This window comes from Eptesicus fuscus, chromosome 6, assembly GCF_027574615.1.
Source record: "Eptesicus fuscus isolate TK198812 chromosome 6, DD_ASM_mEF_20220401, whole genome shotgun sequence".
NCBI lineage: Eukaryota > Metazoa > Chordata > Mammalia > Chiroptera > Vespertilionidae > Eptesicus > Eptesicus fuscus.
In genome coordinates, this window is record NC_072478.1 from 25,911,720 (window position 1) to 25,939,670 (window position 27,951).

Consider the following 27,951-nt stretch of genomic DNA (forward strand, 5'->3'; position numbering starts at 1 on the left):
GCTCCAAGGCATGTCCTGGCTCTGTCTGGATCAGCTAGACTCCAGAAGCAATCTAACCTACCAGTCGGAGTGTGTGCCCCCTGGTGGTCAGAGCACGTCATAGACAGCAGTTGAGCGACCTAAGCATATTATTAGCATACTAGAGGCCCGGTGCACGAAATTCGTGCACGGAGGGGGGTTGTCCCTCAGCCCAGCCTGTACCCTGTCCAATCTGGGACCCCTCAAGGGATGTCCGACTGCCTGTTTAGGCCCGATCCCTGTAGCCATCTTGGTTTGGGTTAATTTGCATACTCCCTCTGATTGGGTGATGGGCGTGGCTTGTGGGCGTGGCTTGTGGGCATGGCTTGTGGGTGTGTTGGACGTATGGTCAATTTGCATATTTGTCTATTATTAGATAGGATTAAGCTTTGATTGGTTGAATGGATGACCATATGACCAGACACTTACCATATTAAGCTTTTATTATATAGAATTGATGTCAGAGAGGAAGGGAGAGGAAGAGAGTGATAGAAATATCAATGATGAGAGAGAATCATTGATTGACTGCTTCCTACACATCCCCTACTGGGGATTAAGCCCAAAACTGCATGTGCCCTTGACCAGAATCAAACCCCGGATCCTTCAGTCTGCAGGCTGACTCTCTATTCACTTAGCCAAACCAGATAGGGCTGAGTTTTGTTTTTGTTTTTTAACATCTTTTAAAATTTAAATCAAGAGAGCTGTTCCCAAAGATCAGTATCACTTAGCTTTTAAGATAACAGATATGGATGGATACCTTATGTAGCAACATGTGATTTTTCTGAACATGTGTACTTTGGGAGGTGTGACTTAGGTAGCTGTTGCCACAGTGGAGAAATATTTCTACATTTTTTTTTTAGCTGGAAAGCTCGCATCCCTTTCACCCCTCCACCCACAAAAGACACAAAGATTTCCAACACACGTGAGCAAAAGACTGTCTATCTTCACTCTCTTTGCAAATGATGACAACTAGGCAGGCTGCTTTCTACTCCTGACAGAGCCTTCCTTCTGCAAAGAGAAGATAAAGCTGCTGAGGGAGTTAGACCTCACTGATCTGCTGGGCTGTGGTTTACACCCATGGGGAGATTTATTTCTCAGTATTGTGTATGTTTTTTAGTCAACTGGGGGTGAGACAGGGGATGGCTTAAACGTTAGTAGCGCCAAAGGCACTTTGATGGATTATCCCAGAGCAGGAATGGATTAAGGCATCTGTGCAATTGCACCTACTTTGTTGTTAGACACACCCAGAGCCAAGTTAAAGTCTGTCCACCATTTCTTGAGGAGATCCCAGCCAGCAGTGAGTCCTAGCCATGCCCAGCGGTGTTTACTTGCTGGTGGTGCCCAGCTGGTATAGAGGTCTCCAGGGTCTCCATCAGTCCAGAATCTCCGCTCACCTGGATGCTCTCAGGACCAAAGTCACTTCTGATACAGCAGGCACCGTGCCAGGAGTCAGGGTACCTTTAGAAGCTTATGAAAATGCTTTTGTTTCTTGGAAATCAGGGGAAATGTATATACCCTAGCCTGGATTATCCTTGCCTTTATACCAACGCTGTTGTATAAAATATCACTTTTAACATTTTTATGGAGGCAGGAGCCCTCAAAGGGGAACAGCCTTTAACTCACAGACAAGTCGTCATTTGTCTGTGGGTGTGTTTTTGCTGCCAGGAACCCCTCCAGGGCTGTAGAGATGAGTATCTAAGGGGACAGCAGGGGAAGTGGGTCTGCTCTAAACCCAGATTGCCCCCACCTGCCCAGGTAACCTGGATGAGGACATCATTCCCGAAGAAGACATCACTTCCAGAAGCGACTTCCCTGAGAGTTGGCTGTGGAAGATGGAGTTGTTAGAGGACCCAGAGAAAAATGGGTAAGGCTGGGCCCCCCTCATTCCAACCCACCCCCAGGCGTTCCACACTCAGGACCAGAACATTTAATTTGCATGCCCCCCAACCTCCTCTGTTTTCTGGGATCATAGTGCAACTCCACAACCCAACCTGGAAAAACCAAGAGGTGCCCACACCTGCTCCCTCCAACTGGTCCCTTTGGGGCCCCTCATTACCTGCTCTCCCCTCCACCACATCTTCTCCTAAGGCCCCCATTTCTCCTCCATCTAGAGTCTCCTCCAAGACCATAGAGGTGATGTTGAGAGACTCCATCACCACCTGGGAGTTTATAGCTGTGAGCTTGTCCGACAAGAAAGGTGAGATGGTGGTTTCGCAGGCCCCAGGGCCCCGGGCATTTTCTGTTTCTTATCCATCCCAAAGCTCCTCTGCTTCTTGGTGGCGACACTCTGCCCCCTGGTTACTGGGTGGGGTGGGTGCATCAGAGTCTAGATTGTGAGTGTCAGTGATTTTTATGTTATTTTTAAAAAATATGTTCTTGATTTTTTAGAGAGAGAGGAAGGGAGAGAGACCAGAAACATTGATTAGAGAGAAACATCAACATCAGCTGGCTGCCTCCTGGATGGCTCCTGTTGGGGACTGAGCTCAAACCCAAGCATGTGCCCTCACTGGGAATCGAACCAGTGACCTCGTGGTGCATGGGTTGATGCTCAACCTCTGCGCCATGCCAGCTGGGCAATGCTTTTTATTTTTTAAATTGATTTTATTTTTAGAGCAGTTTTAGTTTCACAGTAAAATTGAGCAGAAAAGCTCTGGACAGTTTGGCTCAGTTGGTTGGAGCATCGTCCTGTACACCAAAAGGTGGTAGGTTCAATTCCTGGTCAGGACACATACCCAGGTTTCAAGCAGTTGAGGCCTGTGCTCCAAGCAAACAATCAACGTGTCTCTTTCCCAACAATGTTTCTCTCTCTGTCTCTCCCCCTTCCTTCCATTCCCTCTAAAATTCAGTGGGAAAAAATATCCTCAGGTGATGATTAACAAAAACAAACAAACAAAAATATTCTATTAAAAAAGGGAGCAAAGCCCTAGCTTGTTTTGCTCAGTGGATAGTGAGCCAAGCCAGCACAGCCAAGGGTTTGGTGAGCCTGAGGGAGGTGGTGAATGATGGAGAAATGATAGACAAAGAGAAAAAGCTGGGTCTAGGTGGATCTTCTGTGCCTTGCTGAGGCCACAGACAGATCCAGACTGCAAAGCTGAGGCTTTATTTATAATCAGGGACAAACAAGGTAATCTACAATGTTGTTGTAAGTTTCACTTGTTTTGGCAGCACTTGCTGCCCCTCCCACAGCCCACTAGCTACCCAGGAAAGATCTAGGGAGCAGTTACAAGATCAAGCTTAATTATGCTTAGAGGAATGTGCCCTTCCAAGCTTGGGACTTGTTTGTGACTTTGCCAGCAGGTCAGTCCGAGGCTTAACCCTATAACCGCTTCCTACAGATAGAGTGTCAGCCTGCAAACTGAAGGGTACCTGGTTCGATTCCAGTCAAGGGCACATGCCCGGATTTCAGGCTTGATCCCCAGTAGGGGGCGTACAGGAGATAGCTGATCAATGATTATCTCTCATTATTGATACTTCTATCTCTCTCTCCCTCTCCCTTCCTCACTGAAATCAATAAAAAATATATTTTAAAAAATGTATTTTTAAAAAATTTGAGCAAAAGATACAGAGATTTCCTATATACCCTCTGCCATCCCCTCTCCCCTGCACAGCCACCCCCACTGTCAACATCCCCCACCAGAGTGGTGCTTTTGTTATAGTCAATTGTGAAACCCCCAAGTTCATAGCTGACAGTAGGAATTCACTCTTGATGTTATACATTCTATGGATTTGGTCTAATGTTTTATGACATGAGTCTATCATTGTAGTATCATACAGAATAATTCGCAACCACAAAAACTTTTAAGGAGGTGCTGTCGACATGCTAGTGGGTTAAGCAATTAAGAAAAAGGAGGAAGCAGGATGAAATGGGGTATTGATACATCGGTGGTCAGATTGTGAAGTGTGACAAAGGTGGACCTGTCCTCGGTCACCCACAGCTGGAGTGAGACCTGAGGAGCTCTAGCTAAATGGAGATGGTTTACAGCAGGGCTAGGAGGGGTGAGGGAAGGAAGGCCCCGACTTTTAGTGCAAAATATAAGTGGGTGCCAAAAAGTCGGTCATCAAGATAAATAATATCCCACTGCAATAGTCTTATCTAATAATAGACAAACATGTAAATTGACTGTGCCTCCGCTATGCCCACAGCCAATAAGGAGTGAGTATGCAAATTAACCCAACAAAGATGGTGGGTTAATTTGCATATGCAGGTGCAGAGCGGCTGGGAGGGTTGGGACGCAAGCTATGAGGGGGAAGGGAGGCGGCAGAGGGAGCTACAGGAACGGTGTTCTAGCCAGGAGTGAGGACTTGCAGGCTCCCGGGCGGCCAGGAGCGTAGCCAGGGGAAGAAAGGCCTATTCTTGCATGAATATTGTGCAATAGGCATCTAGTTTTCAAAATAAAAGTGAGTACAAAAAAATCTGTAATGAACAAAATATCCAAATTTTAAACAGAGACCAGAGCCAGGGCAGGTTCTATGTATAATTTAAAGGTTAAATTTGTCAAAAAATATTAAAACATTAAAAGTCAGGTGTATTAAAACTCATAATATTAAATGTAAATATTTTATTTATACAACAACCAGAATTTATTATACTGTATGCTCATTTTGTTTAGTTATAATATACTAGAGGCCTGTTGCACAAAGATTCATGTATAGGCCTTCCTTCACCTGGCTGCCAGCACTGGTTTTCCTCCAGCACCTGGGACCCAGGCCTTCGCTCTGGCCTCTGCCTTCCACTTTTGCTTTGGCAAGAGTCTTTGCTCCAGCCAGAGTCTTCGCTGACTCCAGCCGGAGTCTGCAGGCTTCGCTTTGCTCTGGCCAAAGCACTGCTCCTGTAGCTCCCGTCCCTCTCCCCCTCATAGCAGGTATCCTGCCCCGCCCAGCCACTCCGCCATTGGGAGGCAGGGCCATTGCCATATTTATCCTGCTAATTTGCATATTCCCTCCTGATTGGCTGGTGAGCATCATGGAGGTATGGTCAATTTACATATTTCTCTTTTATTAGTGTGGCTAATAAACTTTATTATCATTTTACTTTCTGACTTCAAGATTTTAAAATTCTGCTTCTTTGCAGAATTGAAATTTTCTGCCAATTTCTCTTATTTAAGAAAAATATGTTTTTATTAATTTGATAGAGAGAGGAAGAGGGAGAGAGAGAGAGAGAGAGAGAGAGACAGAGACAGAGACAGAGAGACAGAGAGAGAGGCAGACATCCCTGAGAAAAAAAATATCAATGGGCCACCTCATGCATGTCCCCTACTGGGAATGGAGCTCAAAACCTGGGCATTTACACAGGGGCACATAGTTTCCTTTTGCCTGGGACTCCAGTATGACTCAGCACAAGCCACTGTGTGGCCTTAAACAAGTTACTCAACCTCTCTGTGCTCCTCCATAAAATGGACATGATAGAAATAGCACGTACTCAAAGCATTATTGAAAGGATTGTTATGAGTTAATACATGTAAAGCCCTTAAAATAGTGCCTTTAAAAAAAGGAAGGAAGGAAGGAAGGAAGAAGGAAGGAAGGAAGGAAGGAAGGAAGGAAGGAAGGAAGGAAGGAAGGAAGAGACGTAATGTGGGTTGGTGTTTTATTTTATATTTCTGGTAGCCCCATGAAAAAGGAGTATGAGAAACTGATTTCAGGAATACATTTTATTTCACCCAAATATATCCAAAATGTTATCATTCCCACATTTTATAAAAGTTTGCAAAACCGCCGAAACTGGTTTGGCTCGGTGGATAGAGAGTCGGTCTGCGGACTGAGGGGTCCCAGGTTCGATTCTGGTCAAGGGCATATACATTGGTTGCGGGCACATCCCGGTGGGGGGTGTGCAGGAGGCAGCTGGTCGATGTTTCTCTCTCATCGATGTTTCTAGCTCTATATCCCTCTCCCTTCCTCTCTGTAAAAAATCAATAATAATAAAAGTTTGCAAAACCACTATCACAGTAATAATAATATTAAAACAATAAATTTATTACTATTTAAGTAAAGCTTATTTTTAAAAAATATGTTTTTATTGATTTCAGAGAGAGAAATGGAGAGGGAGAAAGAGTTAGACACATCCATGAGAGAGAATCATCAATTGTCTGCCTCCTGCACGCTCCCTACTGGGGATCGAGCCCGCAACCTGGGCATGTGCCCTGACTGGGAATGAAACCATGATCTCCTGGTTCATGGGTTGACACTCAACCACTAAGCAACATTGGTCGGGCAGGATATCAAATTTTTAATGACTTATTTTACTTCTATTTGTAAGCCTTCGAATCTGGTATGCCTTTTATACTTAGAGTGCAATTCAATTAGGATGTGAGCTTTTCATTGGAAACATTTTTTAAAAATATATATTTTTATTGATTTCAGAGAGGGAGAGGGAGATAGAAACATCAATGATGAGAGAGAAATCATTGATTGGCTGCCTCCTGCACGCCCCCCACTGGGGATTGAGCCCAAAATCTGGGCATGTGCCCTTGACTGGAATCAAACCTGGGACCTTTCAGTCCGCAGGCCAATGCTCTATCCATTGAGCCAAACCAACTAGGGCTCATTGGAAACATTTTGATCTCTATTTTAGGATTCATAAAATTTGCAGTTGAAAAAGCAGATAGACATATTCAAGTTGTTCCAAACATAGTTTAAAAAGTTTTCCAATCACTAAATCAAGCATCATTTTTATTGTTATGTTTTTGAGATTTTAAAATTGATTTGGGGGGGGGAGGGTGGGGGAGAGAGAGAGAGAGAGAGAGAGAGAGAGAGAGAGAGAGAGAGAGAGAGAGAGATGAGAGAGTGAAACACCGATTAGCAGCCTCCTGCAGTCCCCCACCAGGATGGAAGTCCTCAAATGGGCATGTGCGCTGAGCAGAATTGAACCAGCAAACTTTTGGTGCACAGGACGATGCCCAACCAACTGAGCCACACTGGCCAGGGCCAAGCATCACTTTTTAAAACATGTATCTTCATTGTTGAAAGTATTACAGATGTCCCCTTTGTTTGTCTTTTCCCCATTGACCCCCTCCCCCCTGTACCCGCCCCTTCCAGGCCTTTACCACTCTATTGTCTGAGTCCATGGGCATCTTTAAAAACTCTTTTATTGTTGAAAGTATGACATCTGTCCCTTTCCCTCAGCTGTCCTCTCTCAGCCGGCCCCATGGCATTTTTTAAATCGAGATATAATTTACATTCCATAAAAGTCACCCTTGGAAATTACATGATTTCAATATATTCACAAGCACTGGTTTAAAAGCTTAAACCTGAGTTAACTAAAATGAAATAAAAGCAGAAATCCAGTTCCCATTCAAGCTAGCCACCTTCCAGTCCCCAGTGACCACAAAGGCCTTGGGCCACCATTTTGGGGAGCACAGATAGACCCTTCAGTGAGGCTGATTCGCTTTCCTCCTCCACCTCTATCTCTGAATAAAATTCCAAAGAAATCACTAAATCCTGGCAACTCCCAGCTACCACTATCATTTGTAATTCATCACCATCAACATTCTCTAGTCTATGGGCTTCTACCAAAACAAGCTGAGCTCGGGACAGCTCCCGTGTCAGGGGTAAGCCTTGAGAGGCAGGAACTTCGGGCTGAACTTGGACCCTGTCCACCCTGCCCATCCCCTACCCCTGACACTCATGTTCTGTTCCCCTGGGCAGGCATCTGTGTGGCTGACCCCTATGAGGTGACGGTGGTGCAAGATTTCTTCATCGACCTAAAGCTGCCCTACTCTGTGGTTCGTAACGAGCAGGTGGAGATCCGAGCCGTCCTCTACAACTACAGGAAATCAGATAAGCTCACGGTGGGTCCGTGGAGCAGGAGAGGCACGAGGGGAGACCTGGAGAGGGGACCATGGTGCGTGCCCCTGGCCTGATACTCTCTCCCTGGCAGGTGAGAGTAGAAATGCTCTACAATCCAGCCTTCTGCAGCTTGGCCACTGCCAAGAAGCGTCACCTGCAGACTGTATCCATCCCTCCCAAGTCCTCGCTGGCTGTGCCTTATGTCATTGTGCCCCTGACAGTCGGCCTGCAGGAGGTAGAGGTGAAAGCCACTGTCTATCGGTACTTCATCACCGACGGTGTAAGGAAGACCCTGAAGGTCGTGGTGAGTCCTTGGGGCACCTGCTGCCTCTTGTCCTTCAGGAGGGACTCTTGCTCTCCCTGTGCTGTCAACTCAGTTTCGAGCCCCAGGCTCTGAGACACTAATACTGTCCGTGTTCAGCTTAGGAAAGTTAGGAGCCCAGAGGTGTGAAAGCAGGGCCGTGTGAGGCAGCGGAGACATTCTGCACATAAAGTTCTAAGGGGGTGCCCCAAACCTCAGCGGTAAAGATAAAAACTTGTTTTCCTTAAAATATATTTTAATATCAAATATGATTTTTTTAAAACACATTTCAGTATAAGAGTTTTGTTTTGACTTTAAAAATTTTGGGGAAACATATTTCACAGACCAAATTTTATAAGGAATAATATAGGATATAGGAAAGTTCTACTTTTGAAAATGTATGTTTTTATTGATTTCAGAGAGGAAGGGAGAGGGAGAAAGAGAGAAACATCAATGATGAGAATCATTGATTGGCTGCCTCTTGCACGCCCTCTACTGGGGATCCAGCCAGCAACACAGCCATGTGTCCTAACCTGGAATGGAACCCTGATCTCCTGCTTCATGTGTCAACACTCAAACACTGAGTCACACCAACCAGGCAGCAAAGTTCTGTTTTTACCAGTGATTTTATAATTTTTAAATTTTTGAGTTTATTGAGTTAAGCGGACTAACATGTGTTGGGGAACAAGATCTCTAATGTTCCGTTACCTGTGAATTTTAGCCTTAAAATCTACATTAACAGTTACATTACTACTGTTTCCCACAGTTTGGAACACTTTCAAATATAATAAGAGATAGGATCATCAGTAAAAGCTTTTGTCATTTTTTTTTCTCTTGTGAATATTTTTATCACTATTTTTTTTATTGTTTAAAGTATTACATATGTCTTCTTTTCCCCCAATTAACCCTCCCACCACAGCTATTGTAAATTGTGCTGCTATGAACATAGGGGTGCATATGCACTTTCTGATTGGCATTTCTCTTGGTATATATTTCCAGAAGTGGGATTATTGGGTCAAATGGGAATTCCATTTTTAATTTTTTGAGGAATCTCCTTTTGTCATTTTTAAAATATTTTAAAGCAAAACAAATTCATAAGTAAGATCACTAATATTTTATTTATTTATTTATTTATTTATCTAATTTTAAAATAAAATACTTTGATAACATTTATGAGGCTTATACTCCAGTTCTGTTCTCCAAGCTGTGTTACTCTGGGCAAGTTACTTCAGCTCTCTGTTCTCCATTTTCCCCATCTTTATAAGTTTGTGTTTTGTTTTAAGATTTTTTCATTGATTTTGAGAGAGAGCGAAGGAGTGGGAGAGAGAGAGAAAGATCAATGTGAGAGTAATATATACGTTGGTTATTTCCTGTATGCCCTCTACCTGGGATCAAGCCTGGAACCTGGGCATGTGCCTGACCTGGAATCAAACCAGCAACCTTTCTGTGTACGGGACAAACCCAACCAACTGAGCCACAACGACCAAGGCCCATTTCCCCATCTTTAAAATGGGAATGATAATAGCAGTACCCTAAACGAGTTAACCTGAGTAAAGAAAGCTTCTAGGCACATAGGAAGGTTTCTAAAGGCTTTGTTGTTTTATTATTATTAATTGACAATATTGTTATTAAATCATACCACACTATGAGGTAGATGTTTGTATTGCCTCCTCCCTAAAAGGAAGGAAGCCGAGACACAGAGAGGTTAAGTAACTGGCTCTCAGTCACACAGCTAAGACTGGCAGATGCCATCTAGGCTACAGTAATCCCCAGAACAGTGCCCTGCTGACCAGCTGTGTCTCTGTCTGTCCTTTTATTCACCCAACTCCCCCTTCCCTCAACACTGTCCAGCCTGAAGGAATCAGAATGAACAAAACTGTGGCCGTTGAGACACTGGATCCACAGCACCTGGGCCAGAGTGAGTCAGCGCAGGAGTGGGGGTGAGGCCTGGGTGGTGTGCAGGGTCTGGTGAAAGGAGGCTGGTGCCAAGGGTGTCTCCCATTCCACCACAGATGGTGTGCAGCGAGTGGAGGTCAAGGCTGCAGACCTCAGTGACCAAGTCCCTGACACAGAGTCAGAAACCAAGATCCTCCTGCAGGGTGAGATGCCCTTGGTCCAACCCCATGGGGCCCGGGAAGGTGTGGGAGCCATGACCCCAAAGAGGGTGCCCTGTTCCATCGACTTCCAGAAATATTGAACCATGGCGCCTCTCTCCTTCTCGTGTGCTAGAACAGCCTCTCCTTGGTGTGTTCGCAGAAGGCTCCAGGCAGTACTTGGCTTCTGCTGGTAAAGAAGCTTAAATGAGAAGTGATAGAGTTCAACAACAGAAATTCTGGAACTAATTGCCCAGGATAGAGGACTGGGGCGAGAAGGCACAGGAAGGAGCTAGCAAAGCACCTTGCACCCTCTGTCTGAGCTCTTAGGTTTGGGGTAGAGACTCTTAGTTTCCTGATCTGTGATGAAGGCAAATAGTGGTGCCTGTTTCGAAGGGTTGTTGTGAAAGTTAAACGAGATACTATATAGTGTTCTCCTAGAAGGGAGCTTGGCAAATGGCATTAAGCCTGATAGACATATTCATGACCATTGGTCCTGGAATTATGTTACCACTGGTGGAGCATGAGGACCCGGGACAACCGCCCTGGCCCCCCGCAGTCACATGCCTCCAGCCGCCAGCTGTCCCTGACTCCCTGACTCTTTGGCCCTGGCTGGTTGGAGCCTGGGAAGGCTGGGGCAGCCCCAGCCCTCTTCACCCCACAGTGGGTCTTGTTGCCTGAACGCCATCCTTCCTCCTGGCTGCAGGGACCCCAGTGGCCCAGATGGCAGAGGACGCCATCGATGCGCAGCGGCTGGGGCACCTCATTGTGACACCCGGGGGCTGCGGAGAGCAGAACATGATCCACATGACGCCCACGGTCATCGCGGTGCACTACCTGGACCACACCGAGCAGTGGGACAAGTTTGGCCTTGACAAGAGGCAGGAGACCCTGGAACTCATCAAGCAGGGTATGTCCCCTTCCCCTGTTGGAGGCCCCCACTCTGAGGCCTCACGCTGAGCTCTTTCCTCCTCTGAGGCCCTACCCCCTCTTCAGGCCGCGCCCCTTCTCTGAGACCTCCTGCTCTCCCCTCTTTGAGACCCTGGTCCCTTGGAGTTCCCTCTTCCACTGAACCCCCTTGAGAGTCCTTCTCTCTCTAAACCCCCTCTCCTCTGAGAAGCACTTACCCCTCCGCTCTCTGATCCCTGCACCCTTTCAGTGTCCCTCCACCCAATAAGCTCCACTCCCTTCCAGACATTCCTCCTGGTTCTGAGCCCCTTCTTTCCTCTCTGAACCTCACCTTCCCTTTCACAGAATCCTTGTTCCCTCTCTAAGACTCTCTCCTTCCTGGCATACCCACACCAGCCACTGCCTCCACTCAGCCCTCGCTCCCCCAGTGATGCTTTTCTCTTCCATGCAGGGTATACGCAGCAACTGTCCTTCAGGCAACCCAACAAGGCCTTTGCGGCCTTCCTGCATATGCCGTCCAGCACCTGGTGAGCCTGCCCATCCTTGGCCCTGCACACCCTGAGCAGGGCCTAGACCCAGGCCTGCAGTGATCTAGGCTGGCCTTTCCCACACAGCCTCCCCCTTCAGAGTCAAGGTGCACATTAGCAGAGTGTCCTACTGTCACTAAGCACTGCCTACAAGCAACATTGGGTCCTGGACCTGGGAAACTGGGCACACCTGAGCAGGCCCGCCCCTCTCTGCTCCTTGTTTGGCTGGGATGGCAGTCTCTGGATCCAGAGACAATTGGCTCATGCTCGGTGCTCACCCCCAGGCTGACAGCCTACGTGGTCAAGGTCTTCTCTCTGGCTGCCAACCTCATCGCCATTGACTCCGAAGTCATCTGTGGGGCTGTCAAGTGGCTGATCCTGGAGAAGCAGAGGCCTGATGGAGTCTTCCAGGAGGATGGGCCCGTGATACACAAAGAAATGATTGTAAGAGGCCGGGATTCAGGACAGGCTGGGGGAGAGGAGTGCCTGAGTGCCCCAGCATGGACAGGAGACAGGCTCCGTCTGCCATTTGCCCAATTCCCAGCGTGGGATGGACAGAGAAGTAAAGGAGCCACGATGGTCACTCCTCCTTTGCAAAAACCAGAGACCTCAGAGTCCAGTGCAAAACGAATGTTCCCTAGGCACCCCCCCCCCCCGCCCCATTGCTTTGGGAAAAAAAACCTGAGAAGTCCTTAGAATTGTGGTTCTCAAACTCCGATCTCCAGGCCAACAGCATCAGCATCAGCTGCAAGTTTGTTAGAAATGGACATTCTTGGGCTGGATCCCAGATGCACAAATCAGAAACTTTGGGGGTGGGGCCCAGGAATTGGGGTTTTAATAAGCCCTGACTCCAGGTAATGCTGACGTGTGCTCAAATGAGCGAACCACGGCTTCAGCCTGACCTTTCGGGCTTCCAGCCTCACAGCCTTCCCTCTCCACATTCCACTGTACTGCCTGGCGCCTTGTTCCCGGGCACAGGGCCTTTGCACACGCTGTTCCCACTGCCTGGCATGTTCCCACTGCCCTCTTTGAGAGTTGAGTCCTACTCACTCTTCAGATTGTGGCTCCACCTTTCATCCCTCGGGGACACCTTTCCAACCGCCCTGACCAAGACTTCCCCACCCCCCAACTCCTACCCACCCCCGCTATCCATTCTCACTGCCACATCCACTTCTGCGCAGCACTCATCAGTTTGTAACGATATATCTGTTGATGAGCTGGTTGGCTCATGCCTGCCTCCCCTATGAGATGGGGAGCTCCATGAGGGCTGGAGCCATCTTACCCACAACACCAGCAACATTTACAGAATGTGTGAGTGAATGAATGACTACTAGAGTATGGCCCTCCTGTGAGACACTGGGGAGAGAACCACCCCTGCCCCGCTGATCCTACAGGGGGAGGAGGGTTGACATGTGGAGCACTCAGGTGACCCCATCTAACTTCCTGCTCCACATTCTAGGGTGGCTTTAATGATGCTGAGGAGAAAGATGTGTCCCTCACAGCCTTCGTTCTCATCGCGCTGCAGGAGGCTAAAGATATTTGCGAGGGACAGGTCAACGTAAGTGTGACCTCCCTCTCCCCCCTCTCCTTTCTAGGCACAGCCATCGTGACCCCCCTCCCCCACCTCTCCCTAAAAATCAATTAAGAAAACAACAACAAAGGTAGTAATCCCTCAAAACTCATCATTTCTTAATTATTTTACTACCTTTTATCATTATCCATGCTCTTAAGGTTATATGTGTCTGTCGCACCTATACGGTGGACATACTACATAATCTCTTCCCAGTTCTACAGTCAGTGACTCCATGCTGGTAGGCTGAAATCAGCCATGGTTGTATTTACACTATAAAAATCAGCAAACTCTACAAAGCATACCCGCCTCTGCACCTCATCTCATGGGTCTCAGTATTCTTCTCTGTGCAGTAGGGATGATGATGAAAATAAAACCTACCTCATAGGATTTTGAGGTGAAATGAGTGGATATGTGACTAGCACATAGTAAGTGTTAGTTACAGTGATGATGATGATTAGATAATAGGTGGACCCAGTGGTGTGCTAACCCTGGGTGCCTATTTGAGGCATCTCTTTCCCACTCTGTGTTAAGGTTTGTCACATTGGTAGCTTGAAATTGGCCATGGCGGAGGTATTTACACCACAGTCATTGGCAATCGATAAACCAGCTCCCAGAACCCTCGCCCCTGCACTGACTAGACAACTGGTTATGAAATATTTACTAGCACACCACTGGTATACAGACTGCACCAGGAACATGATAGGTACTCAGTAACAGAGCAGTGCACAGTGGCTAAACTGTCTGGGGAACCCTTAAAAATAGACAGATCCAAGACAAATATGTACCAAGGCCAGAAATATTGTGCCCAGGAAGTGGTGATTATGTGATCCTTGCCAGCTTTCTGGGGCAGCAGTGCCCACCTGACCAGAGTACCCAATCTTTTTCTCATAGAGCCTTGGGGGCAGCATCAATAAGGCCGGAAACTTCCTTCAAGCACACTACAGGAACTTAAAGAGACCATATGCTGTGGCCATTGCTGGCTATGCCCTGGCCCAGTTGGGCAAGCTGGAGGGCCCTCTCCTCGACACATTTCTGAAAGCAGCCAAAGGTGAGAGGCAGCCTGGCGGGCTAAGAAGAGATACGTGGCTTGGGGTTGAGAATGGCCATCTTAAACGGGGCTGCATGGCTCCAAGTTGAGCTGGGATGAGTGGGTCTGGGTGTGAAAAAATCCTCATTGTTAGTGACACGAAAGGTGCATGACTCAACAAGTATTTTTGAGTACTTGCTATGACACAGGAGCAAGGACATGGGCTCTGACATCAGACAGATTCAAGTTCAAAATCAAATCACCCTCAGCCACATTCTCACTGTGTGATCTTCTACAATCCACTTAACCTCTATGGACATTGTGTATAAAACGATACCGACATCACAAGATTGGTGGGAAGATTAAATGAGCAATGCGGGTAGAAGAAGGTCTAGCCCGTAGTAAGAGATCTGTCACTGATGTTGCTATTGCCTTTAGTATTATTAATAACATTACCATTATTTCAAGGGTTATTAGGACTAGATAAGAGAATGACACAGGAATTTTAGCACAATAAGTAGCACCTCGTGAGCACTTAGTCACTGATTCAAGTGATGACACCTTATCAGGTTTATGCTCACCTCTGTAACATATCTGAGTGTGTACTGAAGTAGTTTCACACACAGAAGTTGGTGTCTTGCTGTGTAAGAAACAGTGCAGTGTGGGGGTCCCAAGTTGGTGGACAGCCCTCCTCTATACAGTGATGCAGGGATCCAGGCTCTATCTTCTCATGGCTCTGCCACCTCAGGGCCTAGGAATCCTTTCTCTTAAAGCAGAAGGGGAAACAGTCAGGAAGACTGTGCAAGGGAGGTAGACCAGCCATGAAAGGGGCCCCGTCAATTGCTCTGCACATTTCATTAGCCAGAGCTCAGTTATGTGACCATTCCTACTTCAAAGGCCTCTGGGTGATGTAATCCAATTCTGTGCTCTGAAAGAGGAGAGAATGGTTCTTGGAGACAGTCTCTGTCATGAGTACTTTCTTAGGCACTTGGGACATCACAGTGAATATGGCACAGCCCCTGCCATCATGGCGTCACGTTCCAGTTGAGGAAAGAAATGAGTTAATCGATTTTTGTAGAGCGTCATAGTGCTGGGACAGGAGAAGCACAGGAGGCTTTAAGAGACAGAAGGAAGGGTCTCACTCTGTCTTGGGTGCCATTGAAGCTGCATTGTGCGGGTGGATAAGAATAACCAGGGGTAGGTGGAGGAAAAGGTGCTTCAAGACGGGAGAACAGGATATGCAAAGTCTCAGAGGTAAGAATAAGCAAGGCAAACTTATTGCAGAGGGGCTGCAGTTCACAATTTAAATGGAAGAGTAAAGGTTGATGAGGGAAGAGAGTAAGGCAGGAACCACCAGACTTAAAGCCACAAATGTGGGCCAGGACACCTGAACATGACGAGGTCTTGTACAAGTCTTTTTTCTGAGCTTTCTCTGAACTACTTCCAGGCTGGACAGAGCAGTGAGCATGCGGACTGGTGTTCTCTCTTGTAGATAAGAACCGCTGGGAGGAGCCTGGCCAGAAGCTCTACAACGTGGAGGCCACATCCTATGCCCTGTTGGCTCTGCTGCTGCTCAAAGACTTTGACTCTGTACCTCCTGTCGTGCGCTGGCTCAACGAGCAGAGATACTACGGAGGTGGCTATGGCTCCACCCAGGCAAGTGGTCCCACATCCCCCAGGCAAATGCATCCTTACCTCCTCTGGCCTGACTGGCCTCCCTGATAAGATGCTGAGACCAAGAGAGGCAGTTGATTGGAATGAAGTTGAGAAATCATGTTTTTGTTACAAATCTGTCTATGGATTCTAGACTAAATTCTGGATGCCCCAAGCTATGTTTTGAGCCCCCTTTCCCTCCTGGTGTCCAGATCATGTTCTCATGGCCCAGGTTCATGGGTGAGCCTCTCTCTGATGGGTTCTAGACCATGTTTCCAGTTCCACCAGGCCTCCCATCTTATCCTGTTCCACTGGTGTGTTCTAGACCAATTCTCAATTATTATAGGGAATCATCAAGTCATCTCTCCCTCTGGCGGGTTCTAGACCATGCACTCAGTTCCACGAGGCTCCCAGTGTTACCTTGTCCCACTGTGGGTGCTAGACCATGTTCTCAGTTTGCTAGCGTATTACCAAAGCCTGTATCTCTCCCTGCTGGGTTCTAGACCATGGTTTTAGCAACTTCAAGTCTAGCAACCTCAGGCTTCATTTTGATCCCTTTTCTCTCTGGTGGTATTGTCAGATTCTGAAAAAAAATCCTCATCCAAGGATATGTTTATTGATTTGAGAGAGAGAGGAAGGGAGAGAGAAAAATTGATGTGAGAGAGAAACATCAATGGATTGCATCCCATATGTGTCCTGACTGGGGATGGAATCTGCAACCTTTTGATGCATGAGACAATGATCCAACCAACTGAGCCACCTTGTCAGGGCTCACTGTCACTTTTGGATTCTAGATTATATGCTTAGTTGTCCCCAGGTTCCAATTTTATTATTTACTCACAATAGTTTCTAGATACATTCTCAATATCTATGAACCATGTGTTCGACTCTATTCTCTGGATGGGTCTAGACCACATTCTCAGTGTTGCTAGACTTTCAATCTTTTTTCTTCTTCTTTCTTTTTTTTGTATCAGCTGCTGGCATGGTTTTATTGTATGTATTTATGTATTTATTTATTTATTTATTCAATATATTTTTTATTGTTGATAGGATTACACATATCCTCCCCGCCCCCCATTTCCCTTCTCCTCCCAATCCCTACCACCCACCCCTAAGTCTTCACTACCTTATTGCTAGTGTCCATGGGCTAGGCATATTAGACCTCCAGTCTTACGCCTTCACTTCCTTGTGTATCTAGATATGCTCAATGTCTCCACACTCTGGTGTGAGACTCTGGCCCTTGGTGAATTCTAGGAGATGTCCTCAGTGTCTAATGACTCCCAGTCTATCCCTTGTGCACTTTGGTCCCTTCTAGGTCACAGTCTTAGTGTCAGCAAGCCCTAGACTGATCCTCTCTCACTGAGAGAGTTCTGGAACATGTCCTCAGTATATAACAACCCCCATTCTTATCCTCACTCCCTCTGATGCATTTTAGGCCACAGTCTCAGTGGCCCAGCTCAAAGCTGAAACTTTTCATCCCCCAGCAGGTTCTGACTGCTTTCTCAGTCTCTCAAATCACCCTCTTTTTCTCTCACGGGTTCTAGGCCACTTTCATGGTGTTCCAAGCCTTGGCCCAATACCAGAGGGATGTCCCTGACCATGAGGATCTGAATCTGGATGTGTCCATTAACCTGCCCAGCCGCAGCTCTGCAGTCACACACCGCATCCTCTGGGAATCTGCTAGCCTCCTGCGATCAGAAACGGTACAGCTGTTTGGCCAAACCCTTGTCACTCTCATCCTCCATGCCAGTCAGAGTCTGCAGGAGGCAGGAGGGAGGGAACGTGACCATGGCAGTGGGGCAAAGGCTTGGCTCCCAACACCTTCTCTTCTCTCCCCATTCCCTGCAGACCAAGGAAAATGAGAACTTCACATTAACAGCTAAAGGGAAAGGACAAGGCACCTTGTCGGTAAGGACCAGAGCCCACACCTGCTTTGCTCACCATCTTCTCTCAGCCCCGCTGCCCCAGAGGGACCATCTCCTTCCCAAGTCAAGTTTGCTGACATCGCATCTCCCCTCCCATCTCTCCAGGTGGTGACATCATACCAGGCCAAGATCAACGGCAGAACCTCTTGCAATAAGTTCAGCCTCAGTGTTACCCTGCGACCAGCCCCTGAAGGTAGAAGGAATAAAGACCCTATCTGTCACCCTTCCCCCACTGCCATTCTAGTGTCTGCCCCACTCCTGAATCAGGATCCAGCCCGCCATCCTTCTGTCTTCTGTGTTTCTAGCAAAGAAGCCTCAGGATGCCAACAGCACCATGTTACTCAAGATCTGTGCCAGGTAAGAGATGGGTCACTGGGGTTCATCTCGCTCATTTCTCTCTCTAGCAAGACTTCCTGTAAATAACATCCGAGGTACCTACTACTCTCTGGGAATGTGTTGTGTGCGTAGTGCTGTGCTGAGCACCCTCCAGGAGGTAGACAGCACGGCATGGTGGTGTGAGACTAGCCGTGACCACATAAGCTGAGACTGTGAAAAGTGATGTTGATAGTCAACGAGGGAGATTACAAGTGTTACAGGAATTTTACATTATTATTATTTTTAAATTTTTATTTCTTTCAGAGAGGAAGGGAGACGGGGAGAGAGATAGAAACATCAATGATGAGAATCATTGATTGGCTGCCTGCTGTACACCCTCCTGTACTGGGGATAGAGCCCTCCACCAGGGCTTGTGCTCCTACTGGGAATCAACTTTGACCTTCTGGTTGAGCCACACTGGTTGGGCTTACATTATTATTTTTTTTTTTGTATTACAACATTGAAAACTCTCATATTGCCAGTTATAAAAGTATAGAGTAATGAAAAGCATAGTTAATATGAGTATTTTTTTTAGTGCACTGTAATTTAAAAGGTCAGAACATTGTGCCCTAGCCGGTTTGGCTCAGTGGATTGAGCTTTGGCCTATAGATGAAAGGGTCCCAGCTACGATTCCAACCAAGGGCACATACCAGGGTTGCAGGCACAATCCCCGCCCCCCAGTAGGGAGCGTGAAGGAGGCAACCAATCAATTATTCTCTCTCTTCACTGATGTTTCTATCTTATCTCTCCCTTCCTCTCTGAAATCAATTAAAAAGTAACATGTCAGAACATTGAGATTGAAGTTGGTTTTGTTTTTTTGTGAAGCACTTATCCAAAGCCCTGTGGTTTGAACAGTGCCTCCTTTCTTCTCTGTAACACTTACGATATGGAGCCAGCATCTGCTCTATGATGCTGTGAAGTGTTATGTTCCCTTCTAAGTTTAGGGCAACTTCCCACATGTAATCCTCTGAGCTTCCGATGTCATGAGGTATTTAAGAGTTCCTTCACAGTGAAGTGTTCTTCCAGGGTCACTTCCTCTGGGGCACCATTTTTGGCCACAGCCACTTTCTTCATTGATGTTGATGCCCTTGCCTTCACTAAGTGCCTCTGGCCCCATGATGGTCTCTCCAAGGGCAGCAGGTCCACATTGCCTCCATCTGCTGTTTCTTCTTTGGCTCCATTTAGGTGCTGCTGAAATTTCACTCCCGGTGTTACCACTCTCATTTCTGTTCTGCACTTTCATCTTTGCTGGCGATTCCCTTTCTATGACATTTTGATAAAATCTCACATGTTTTGTTTGTTCTTACTGAGAGAGAAGGAACTAACACAGCTACACGGGGCTTGAATGATGGTTGCTCAGTGACCCATCACTGACAGACTTTGAAAGAAGTGATGTGATTGGTCATTGATTGTAATGCTCATATGTTTACGTAGTGATAGGTGGACTGAAGAGCTGGCAACTAGATTTGTCCGTTAGGCATTTACTCATTAATATATTGTGGTATTGGGATTAGAACCTGTTGCTGAGGGACTGGTATTATTGAACTAGACCGTGATAATGGAACCATGCAGTGAGACCTGCCTATACTCTTATCTTCATTTTCTAGAAGAACTGGGGCACAAAGAGGTGAAGTGACTTATCAAATGTCACATAGAGCTGGGATGTGAACCCAAGTAGTTGGGTTTTAGAGGCTGAGCAGTTCGTCGCCTTAACCATTACACACCTTTCCTTTATTCCCCTTGCGGGGGGGTGTTTCCCTAGATCTGACATCCTCTATGCTGCTGTGTGGGAACCAGAATCCTCAGTCACTGATCAGACTCCCTTGTCCTAGGGCTAACCCTACCTGGGACTCAAACCCTCTCTCCCTGCCCCATCCAGGTACCTAGGAGGCCATGATGCCACTATGTCCATCCTGGATATATCCATGATGACTGGCTTTGCTCCCGACACTGCTGACCTCAAGCAGGTGTGAAAATCCTGGGCTCAGGGGCTAGGATTAGGGGGAAGGAGCCTGGGGTCTGGAAGAGGCTGAGGGAAGGAAGGGATTTTCACAAGCTCTTCCCTCCTCCAGCTGAGCAGTGGCACTGACAGGTACATCTCGAAGTTCGAGTTGGACAACAAGGCCTTCTCCAACAAGAACACCCTCATCATCTACCTGAACAAGGTGAGGCTTCCATTGGGACCTTGACCCACAGATCGCTGGCCTTTTCCTTCTCTATTGGTCTTTGTCTTTGAGTCCTCTGCTTCATCCATTCCTTCTAGAAGAAAAGAGGATTGGTTGTGCATGAGATGGGTTTTTTAAAAAATAATTTTCATTTTCATTTTTGTACTTTTAATTTTTATGGAATCCCAACCCTACAGAGCAATTGTAGAACAGTATAAAAAGTTCCATATACCCTTTACCCAGATTCATTAAGTGTTAGCACTTTCCTCCAAATATACATCTCTATCACATATACATGCATGTATGTCTGTCTTCCTTCCATCATTCCTTTTTTCTTTCTCATTTATTTTCCCAGCTTTATTAAGATATAACTGGCATATAACACTGTGTAAGTTTAAGGTATACAATGCAATGATTGGATATATGTATATTGGAAAATGATGACCGTAGTAAGGTTAGTTAGCACATGTATCAACTCATAACGTGTGTGTGTGTGTGTGTGTGTGTGTGTGTGTGTGTGTTGTGTGTGTGTGTGTGTGTGTTGAGAACTTTTAAGATTTACCATCTTAGCAGCTTTCAAATACACAGTGCAGTATTGATAACCATGGGATGTTTTTAGGGGCACAGATAGCAATCCATTGGACAGAATTCAAATTCATGGTCACACCAAATGGAAAGGGAGGCTGAGAAGTATAATCTAGCCATGAGCCTTGCAGAAAAAGAAAATAGATGTGTTGACCTGCTCATTAATCTTTGCCACTCCTCACCCCCCACCCATCTTCTCCACGCAGATATCTCTTGGCCCCCCCATTTCTCCTTATGCTGGACTCTCTCCCATGTCGCCCCACTGACTCACCTCCTCCTTTTCCCAGATCTCTCACGATCAAGAGGACTGTATAGCCTTCAAAGTTCACCAGTACTTTAATGTGGGGCTTATCCAGCCGGGAGCAGTCAAGGTGTACTCATATTACAACCTGGGTGAGCAGCCAACCTTGGGCCTGGCGTCTGAGGGTCCCAAGGTTCTATAAGATGTGGTCCCAGGGCTTGGTGATTGGGGACCTGGGAGTCCCAGGGTTCAGGACCTAGAATCTCCAGGTCTGAGGGACTGGAGTTGGGAACCTGAGCCCCACAGCAATGGTCTTGGGTGGAGGCCTTAGCTCTCTGACACCTCCCACTCCCTCTGCCCACAGATGAGACTTGTACCCGGTTCTACCACCCAGAGAAGGAAGATGGACTGCTGAGCAAAATCTGCCACAATGAAATATGCCGCTGTGCTGAGGGTGGGTGCACAGGAGCCAGGAAGTGGCAGGCCAGGCCCACTTGATACCCTGCCCTCCACCCCAGCCCTTTCCATTGTTGATGCAGGCAGCCCCAAAAGCCCAAACCCAGGGGACACCAAGAGGGATGGGCCTGGGGCTGACCACACCCATGGGTGGAGGGCCCTGGGTGAGAAGTAGAGCTTAGATAATGTCCCCTGCCCACCCACCCCACAGAGAGCTGCTTCATGCACCATTCAGAGGACCAGCTCACCCCAGAAGACCGGCTGGACAAGGCCTGTGAGCCAGGAGTGGACTATGGTGAGGAGGGGGTGAGGAGATGCACGTGCAAGTGTGATTGTATGTGAGTGATGGTGTGTGTGGCTGTGGTTGTGTGGGTGAGACAATGTGATGGCAGGTGTGGTCATGATTGTGTGTGTGACTGGTTGTGAGTGGCCACAGGTTCATGGTTGTGGGTGACTAGTGTGTGTGTTATTAGAGGCCATGATTGCTGGGGAACCATGATTATGACTGGGCTGGGTATGTGCAAGAGTGTGAAAAATGGTGGTTGTGAGTAGATGCGGCTGTGTGTGTCTCTGAGAGTGTGGATGTAAATAGCCATGATTGTGTGATGGTGACTGTGGATAGGCATAGCTGTCCCTGTATATATGATGAATCGTGAGTGGCTATAATTGTGTGCATGGCTGTAGGTGACTAAGTGTGAGATGGGGTTTTGAGTGACCATATGTGGCTGTGTGTAAGAGATGGTGGTTGCAGGTGACAGTGGATAGGAGTAACTGTCCTTGTGCATGGGATGAGTTGTGAGCGGCTGTAACTGTGCACATGGCTGTGGGTGACTATGTGAGATGGTGGTTGTATGACCCTGTGTGGCTTCATGTGGCTGCTTGGGAAGCCATGTGCCCAGGTACTTTGCAGGTAGGGTGCCGCCCAGTTGTCAAGCCTGCCCATAACCCATGATGGCCCTCCTTTCCTCCCCTTCTCCTCCTCCCCCCGCAGTGTACAAGACCAGCCTGCTCAGAAAGGAGCTGTCGGATGATTTTGACGAGTACATAATGGTCATCAAGCAGATCATCAAATCAGGTCAGCCCTGGGCTGCCTTCTGTCTTGCTGCCTTCCCCTCCCTTCTCCTGCCTCCTCCACCCCAGCTCAGCGTCCTTCTCTCCCCTCCAGGCACCGACGAGGTGCAGCCTGAACAGGAGCGCAGGTTCATCAGCCACGTCAAGTGCAGAGCAGCCCTGAAGATGCAGGAGGGGAAACACTACCTCATGTGGGGCCTCTCCTCGGACCTGTGGGGAGAGAAATCCAAGTGAGTGCCCACCCTGCACATGGGTGTGCTTGCCCAACACACCCTTCCAGGATCCCTCCTGACCTGCCATGTGTCTCTCCTCCCCAGCATCAAGTACATCATTGGGAAAGACACCTGGGTAGAGTTGTGGCCTGAAGTGGACGAATGCCAAGACGATGATAACAAGAAGCTGTGCAGGGACCTGGCCAGCTTCACAGAGAACATGATCGTCTTTGGCTGTCCCAACTGACCCCCATCTGACCCTCCATGCCAATAAAGCTTCAGTTGTATTCCATGTGATCTCCCAAAGTCTGAGGTCTTTGTTAGAGGGAAAGCGACAGCCTGTTCCCTAGCTGCCTCACCTGCATCTCAGCTCAGTCCTTACTTGAAATCCCCAAGAATCTCATTTGCATTTTCTCCTGGGCACTGATGCCCTCACCATCCTCACCTGCAGCTCCCTGCCCCCTCACCTGGGTTCTCACCTACTTGCTTACTTGCCTTCTTACTGCATCCTCACCTGAATTTTTCCCACATTCTCATTGGAATCTTTACCTCCTCTCTTCCCTGCGTCCTTGACTACATCCACCTGCATTGTTTTACATCCCCACCTGGCCCCCCCACCTACATGTCTGTCCATAAACTTACTTGTATCTTTACTGATATTTTCACCTGCAGCCTCCCCTGTTCTCATACTCCTCATTCACAGCTCACTATCTCCAATGGCATTCTCACCTGCATTCCCTTTTATTCTCTAGGCTCACCCTCCCAGTCACCACTTTCTAGATGGGCCTGAGCAAACTCCTCAATGCTTCTGTAGGACCCAGTAGGGAGGCTGTGCCCAGGATGGGATGGTAAGGGGCAGGGTGATATATCTACTAGGGGAGCCTGAGTGAGTGAGGGGAAGCATGAGTCAGCAGTTGAGGAGAGAGTGCTGGGGCTGTTGAGGTCATAGCATCATCAGAACTGAGGGGCAGGGATTGGGAATGACAGCCACCAGGCTGAGTGGAACTACTGGTTGCAAAGCGAAACTGCGACTCCAAAGGCCTCATCTAGTCTCTAGATCCTCGAAGACTGTTGAGGGTGGGACCCAAGCACAGGGTTCTGGATCCGCTCATCATGGAAAAAACCCTACATCCTGGAAGTCACCCAGCATGGCCCCCTGACCCTAGAGCCCCTGGTCCTAGAAAACACTTCCCACTTCCAGGATTATGGGGGAACACATTCACAGCCTCGCCCTGCTTCTTCCAGCCCCCACTTGCCAGAGACTTCTGTGGAGGGAACACTCAAAGACCCTCATCACTCACTAGGTGTCCCAGATGACATCTGCCTGCTGCCCCTCCCCCGATGTCCATCTTCTCATTTCTTTTCTTGTCTGTTTCCCCTTTCTCCTGCCCTGAGTCCATTGTCCTCATTTCTTTAACACCTGGGGTTTGGTGTTGCTTGAGCACCTATGGTTCTAGGCTGTGAACATTCTGAAGACAGCAGAGGGTTGATTTCAGACAGAGAGGAAAGGAGAGCAGGGCAACGTGAGCAGGCCTGCCTGTGATGGGGCCACCAATAAAGGTCCTTTACATGAGGGATGGTTCATGTCCTGTGTGAACTTAGCCAGGCCGTGGAGACCCGCCGTTTGGTGAAACACCAGCTAAATGTAGCTAGGAAGGTATTTTAAAAATGGGATAACATCTATTATCAGTTGACTTTAAAAACAGTTTACCTTAGCCCAGCCAGTGTAGCTCAGTGCTTGGGCATTGCCCTTCGAACCAGGAAATCACAGCTTGATTCCAGTCAGGGCACATGCAGCTCAATTCCCAGTAGCAGGGTGCGGGAGGCAACTGATCAATGATTCTCTCTCATCCTGATGTTTCTATTTTTCCCTCTCCCTTCTTCTCTGAAATATGTATGTATATATATTAGAGGCCAGTGCCACAAAATTCTTACATGGGGGGTGGGGGGAGGGGGGGTTGTGCCAATCAGCCTAGCTTGCACTCTCTCCAATCTGGGACCCCTTGAAGTATTTCCGACTGCCTGTTTAAATGAGCAGTTGGACATCCCTCTCATTATCCAGGATTGCTGGCTCCAAACTGCTTGCCTGCCTACATGCCTGATTGCCCCTAATCACTCTGCCTGCCAGCCTGATCATCCCCTAACCACTCCCCTGACAGTCTGATTGATGCCTAACTACTCCTCTGCTGGCCTGATTATCCTCTAACCACTCCCCTGCCAGCCTGGTCCCTCCCAACTGTCCTCCCCTGCAGGCCTGGTCGCCCCTAAGTGCCCTCCCATGCTGGCCTGATCACCCACAACTGGCCTCCCCTGCTGGACATCCTGTGGTGGCCATCTTGTGTCCACATGTGGGTGGCCAACTTTGACCACATGGGGGTGGCCATCTTTGACCACAGGGGGGTGGCCATCTTGTGTGTGGAGTGGTCAATTTGCATATTACCTCTTTATTATATAGGATATTTGAAAAAGCAGTTTACCTTTGATAATGTGGGGGGGTCTCATCCAATCTATTGAAGGAATGAAGAGAAAAAATATCAGGTTTCCTGAATAAAAGGGGATTTAAGACAGCAGTGTAGAAATTCTGTCCTTCAAACTAAATGCTGCGTCAACTCAACTGAATATGTAGCCCACTGGAGATTTCGAACTTGCCGAGCCACACAATTGCATGAGCAAACTCCTTAAAATAAATCTGTTTCTCTGTCTCCCCGTATACAAATAGATAGATGGTACAGATTAAATATAGATATAAATCTGATACAGAAACCCCTGCCTAATGCAGATGGACAAGGAAATCTCCTGTGAAGGAGGGGGGTGGGGGTGGGTTCTTGAGTCAAGACATAGATGATAAGGAAGACGTGGGAAAGACCATTTTAGGCAGAGGGAACAGTACATACAAAGGCCCTGAGATACCTGTTGCAGTGTGAGCGAGGGTACAAGGGCTTCAAGATAGTGACACCCACTTAGTGTCTAAGCTTGGGGGATGGCAAGCATTTTCTCTAAAGGGCAAGATAGTCAATATCTCAGGCTTTGAGGGGTGAGAGGTAAAATGGAAGCTATTATCAAGGCACTTCCACCCTGCCACGCCCATCACTGGAGTGATGGCGTGACTTGAAGCCCACTGCTGGAGACATTCTCTGAATGAAGAGTGATCAATCTGAGGCTTGGCAATCTAAGCAGGGGCAAGAGTGGGGGTGACCCTCAAGGCCAGTTTCTCTCTCTGCTCCAGATCTCAGCCAGCCTGTCCCTTAAAGGCCCAGCTCTCTCATCTGGATCACTGGCCAGGCACAAGGTGACATGTTGAGTCACCCACACCCCGAATGAGATTCATTCACTCAGTCACTAACAGAGGACATTCCAACATGTTGGGGTGATCAGTGTGACCATCACAGAGCATGGACAGTGGTCAGGTTTGGGCTGCTGGTCCAGGAGGCAGAGTGGGGTTTAGGAACAGAGGAGAACACCTAGCTGAGTCTCTACAGCTCACTAAAGTCCCATCCCTGAGAACTGCTCCTGTAGCTGTACAGAATCAGGAGGTTCACCGGATTTGGCCTGCTTATTTTTACTAATAAGCTCCATGGGAGGCCATTGGAAGATTTTATATATTTTTTAATTTTGTAAATATATTTTTATTGATTTCAGAGAGGGAGGGAGAGGGAGACAGAGTGATAGGTATATCAATGATGAGAGAGAATCATTGACCAGATGCCACCAGCACGCCCCCACTGGGGATGGAGCCTGCAACCTGGGCATGTGACCTTGACTGGAAATCCAACCATGACCTCCTGGTTCATAGGTCAACGCTCAGCCACTGAGCCACGCTGGAAGGGCCACTGAAAAATTTAAACAGGATGGAGATGAGAGGTGCCTTAAATGTTAAAAAATATAATGCAGGCCATTTCCATTCTAGTTATGTACCCCAAACAATTGAAACCTGATATCCTGACAAATATACGTGCATGCAGGCTCACAGCAGCATGATGCACAGTAGCCAAAAGGTGGAAACAACTTAATGCACATCAACAGATGAATGGATTCATAAATGTGGTCCTTCCACACAATGGAATACTCTTCAGCCATAACAAAGGATCAAAGCACTGACACTCACTATGATGTGGATGAACCTTGAGAACATTTATACTCAGTGAACAAAGACCACACATTGCATATTTCCATTTTTATGAAATATTCAGAACAGGTAATTAGATAGAGCAAGAACAAAGAGTAGTGGTTGCCTGGGGCTGGGAAGATTGGGGAATGGGAAGTAACTGCTTAATGGCTCTGGAGTTTCCTTTGGGGGCATTGAAAATGTCTTGGAACTAGATAGAGTTGCACAACATTGTCAATGTATTAAATGCCCCTGAGCAACCTGCTTTGCAATGGCTAGTTTTAAGATATATGAATTTTACCTCAATAAAATAAAATATAAATAACTAAGGAAGGTCACACTAACTAGAGGATAGAGGTTGAATTGTAAGGTGACAGGTGGTAAAGCAAGACCTTCAGCTGGAAAGCTACTGCAACCAACCACGCAAGAAATGATGGGTGCCTTAATATGTCAGTCCATTCGGGCTACTAGAACAACATACCCTAGACTGAATGGTTTAAACCACAGACCTTTATCTCCCACAGTCTGGGAGCTGGAAGCCAAGATGAGGATGCCAGCTTGGTGGGGTTCTGGAGAGAGCTCTCTTCCTGGCCTGCAGATGGCACCTGCTCACTGTGTGCTCACATGGGAGAGAGAATCTCTCTGGAGTGTCATCTTATAAGGGCCCTAATCCCATCTCTAGGATTTTACCTTCATGACCTAATAATATTCCAAAAGTTCCACTTCCAGATACCATCACACTGGGGGGAGTGGGGATAGGACTCCCAAATATGAATGTTGAAGAACACACACATTCTGTCCATAGCACTTACTATTAGCTCTGGTGGTCGTGTTATCAATGAGGCAACAAGACCTTGGTTCTTGTCTTCTCGAAGGAAAGATTTTCACTTTTATGTTGTTGTGAATAATCCTGGTCTGAACATGGGCATGCAA

The 27,951-nt window shown here is 47.4% G+C and overlaps 1 protein-coding gene across 1 annotated transcript in view; it reads left to right on the plus strand.

The window, feature by feature from the left end:
- The window catches only part of LOC103304493 (complement C3), a 34,381-nt gene extending 11,221 nt beyond the window's left edge, over positions 1-23,160 (plus strand). Inside the window, exons 18-41 of the mRNA XM_054716904.1 lie at positions 1,774-1,882; positions 2,130-2,215; positions 7,660-7,802; positions 7,892-8,104; positions 9,953-10,019; positions 10,114-10,200; positions 10,901-11,104; positions 11,555-11,630; positions 11,915-12,074; positions 13,090-13,188; positions 14,095-14,251; positions 15,723-15,886; positions 17,428-17,586; positions 17,732-17,791; positions 17,914-18,001; positions 18,114-18,165; positions 20,063-20,150; positions 20,256-20,348; positions 21,221-21,326; positions 21,539-21,628; positions 21,842-21,925; positions 22,622-22,705; positions 22,796-22,931; positions 23,019-23,160. Of these exons, the coding sequence (XP_054572879.1) occupies positions 1,774-1,882; positions 2,130-2,215; positions 7,660-7,802; positions 7,892-8,104; positions 9,953-10,019; positions 10,114-10,200; positions 10,901-11,104; positions 11,555-11,630; positions 11,915-12,074; positions 13,090-13,188; positions 14,095-14,251; positions 15,723-15,886; positions 17,428-17,586; positions 17,732-17,791; positions 17,914-18,001; positions 18,114-18,165; positions 20,063-20,150; positions 20,256-20,348; positions 21,221-21,326; positions 21,539-21,628; positions 21,842-21,925; positions 22,622-22,705; positions 22,796-22,931; positions 23,019-23,160 (2,747 nt within the window). The remainder of the gene's footprint in view (positions 1-1,773; positions 1,883-2,129; positions 2,216-7,659; positions 7,803-7,891; positions 8,105-9,952; positions 10,020-10,113; positions 10,201-10,900; positions 11,105-11,554; positions 11,631-11,914; positions 12,075-13,089; positions 13,189-14,094; positions 14,252-15,722; positions 15,887-17,427; positions 17,587-17,731; positions 17,792-17,913; positions 18,002-18,113; positions 18,166-20,062; positions 20,151-20,255; positions 20,349-21,220; positions 21,327-21,538; positions 21,629-21,841; positions 21,926-22,621; positions 22,706-22,795; positions 22,932-23,018) is intronic.
- Positions 23,161-27,951: the final 4,791 nt, after the last annotated feature.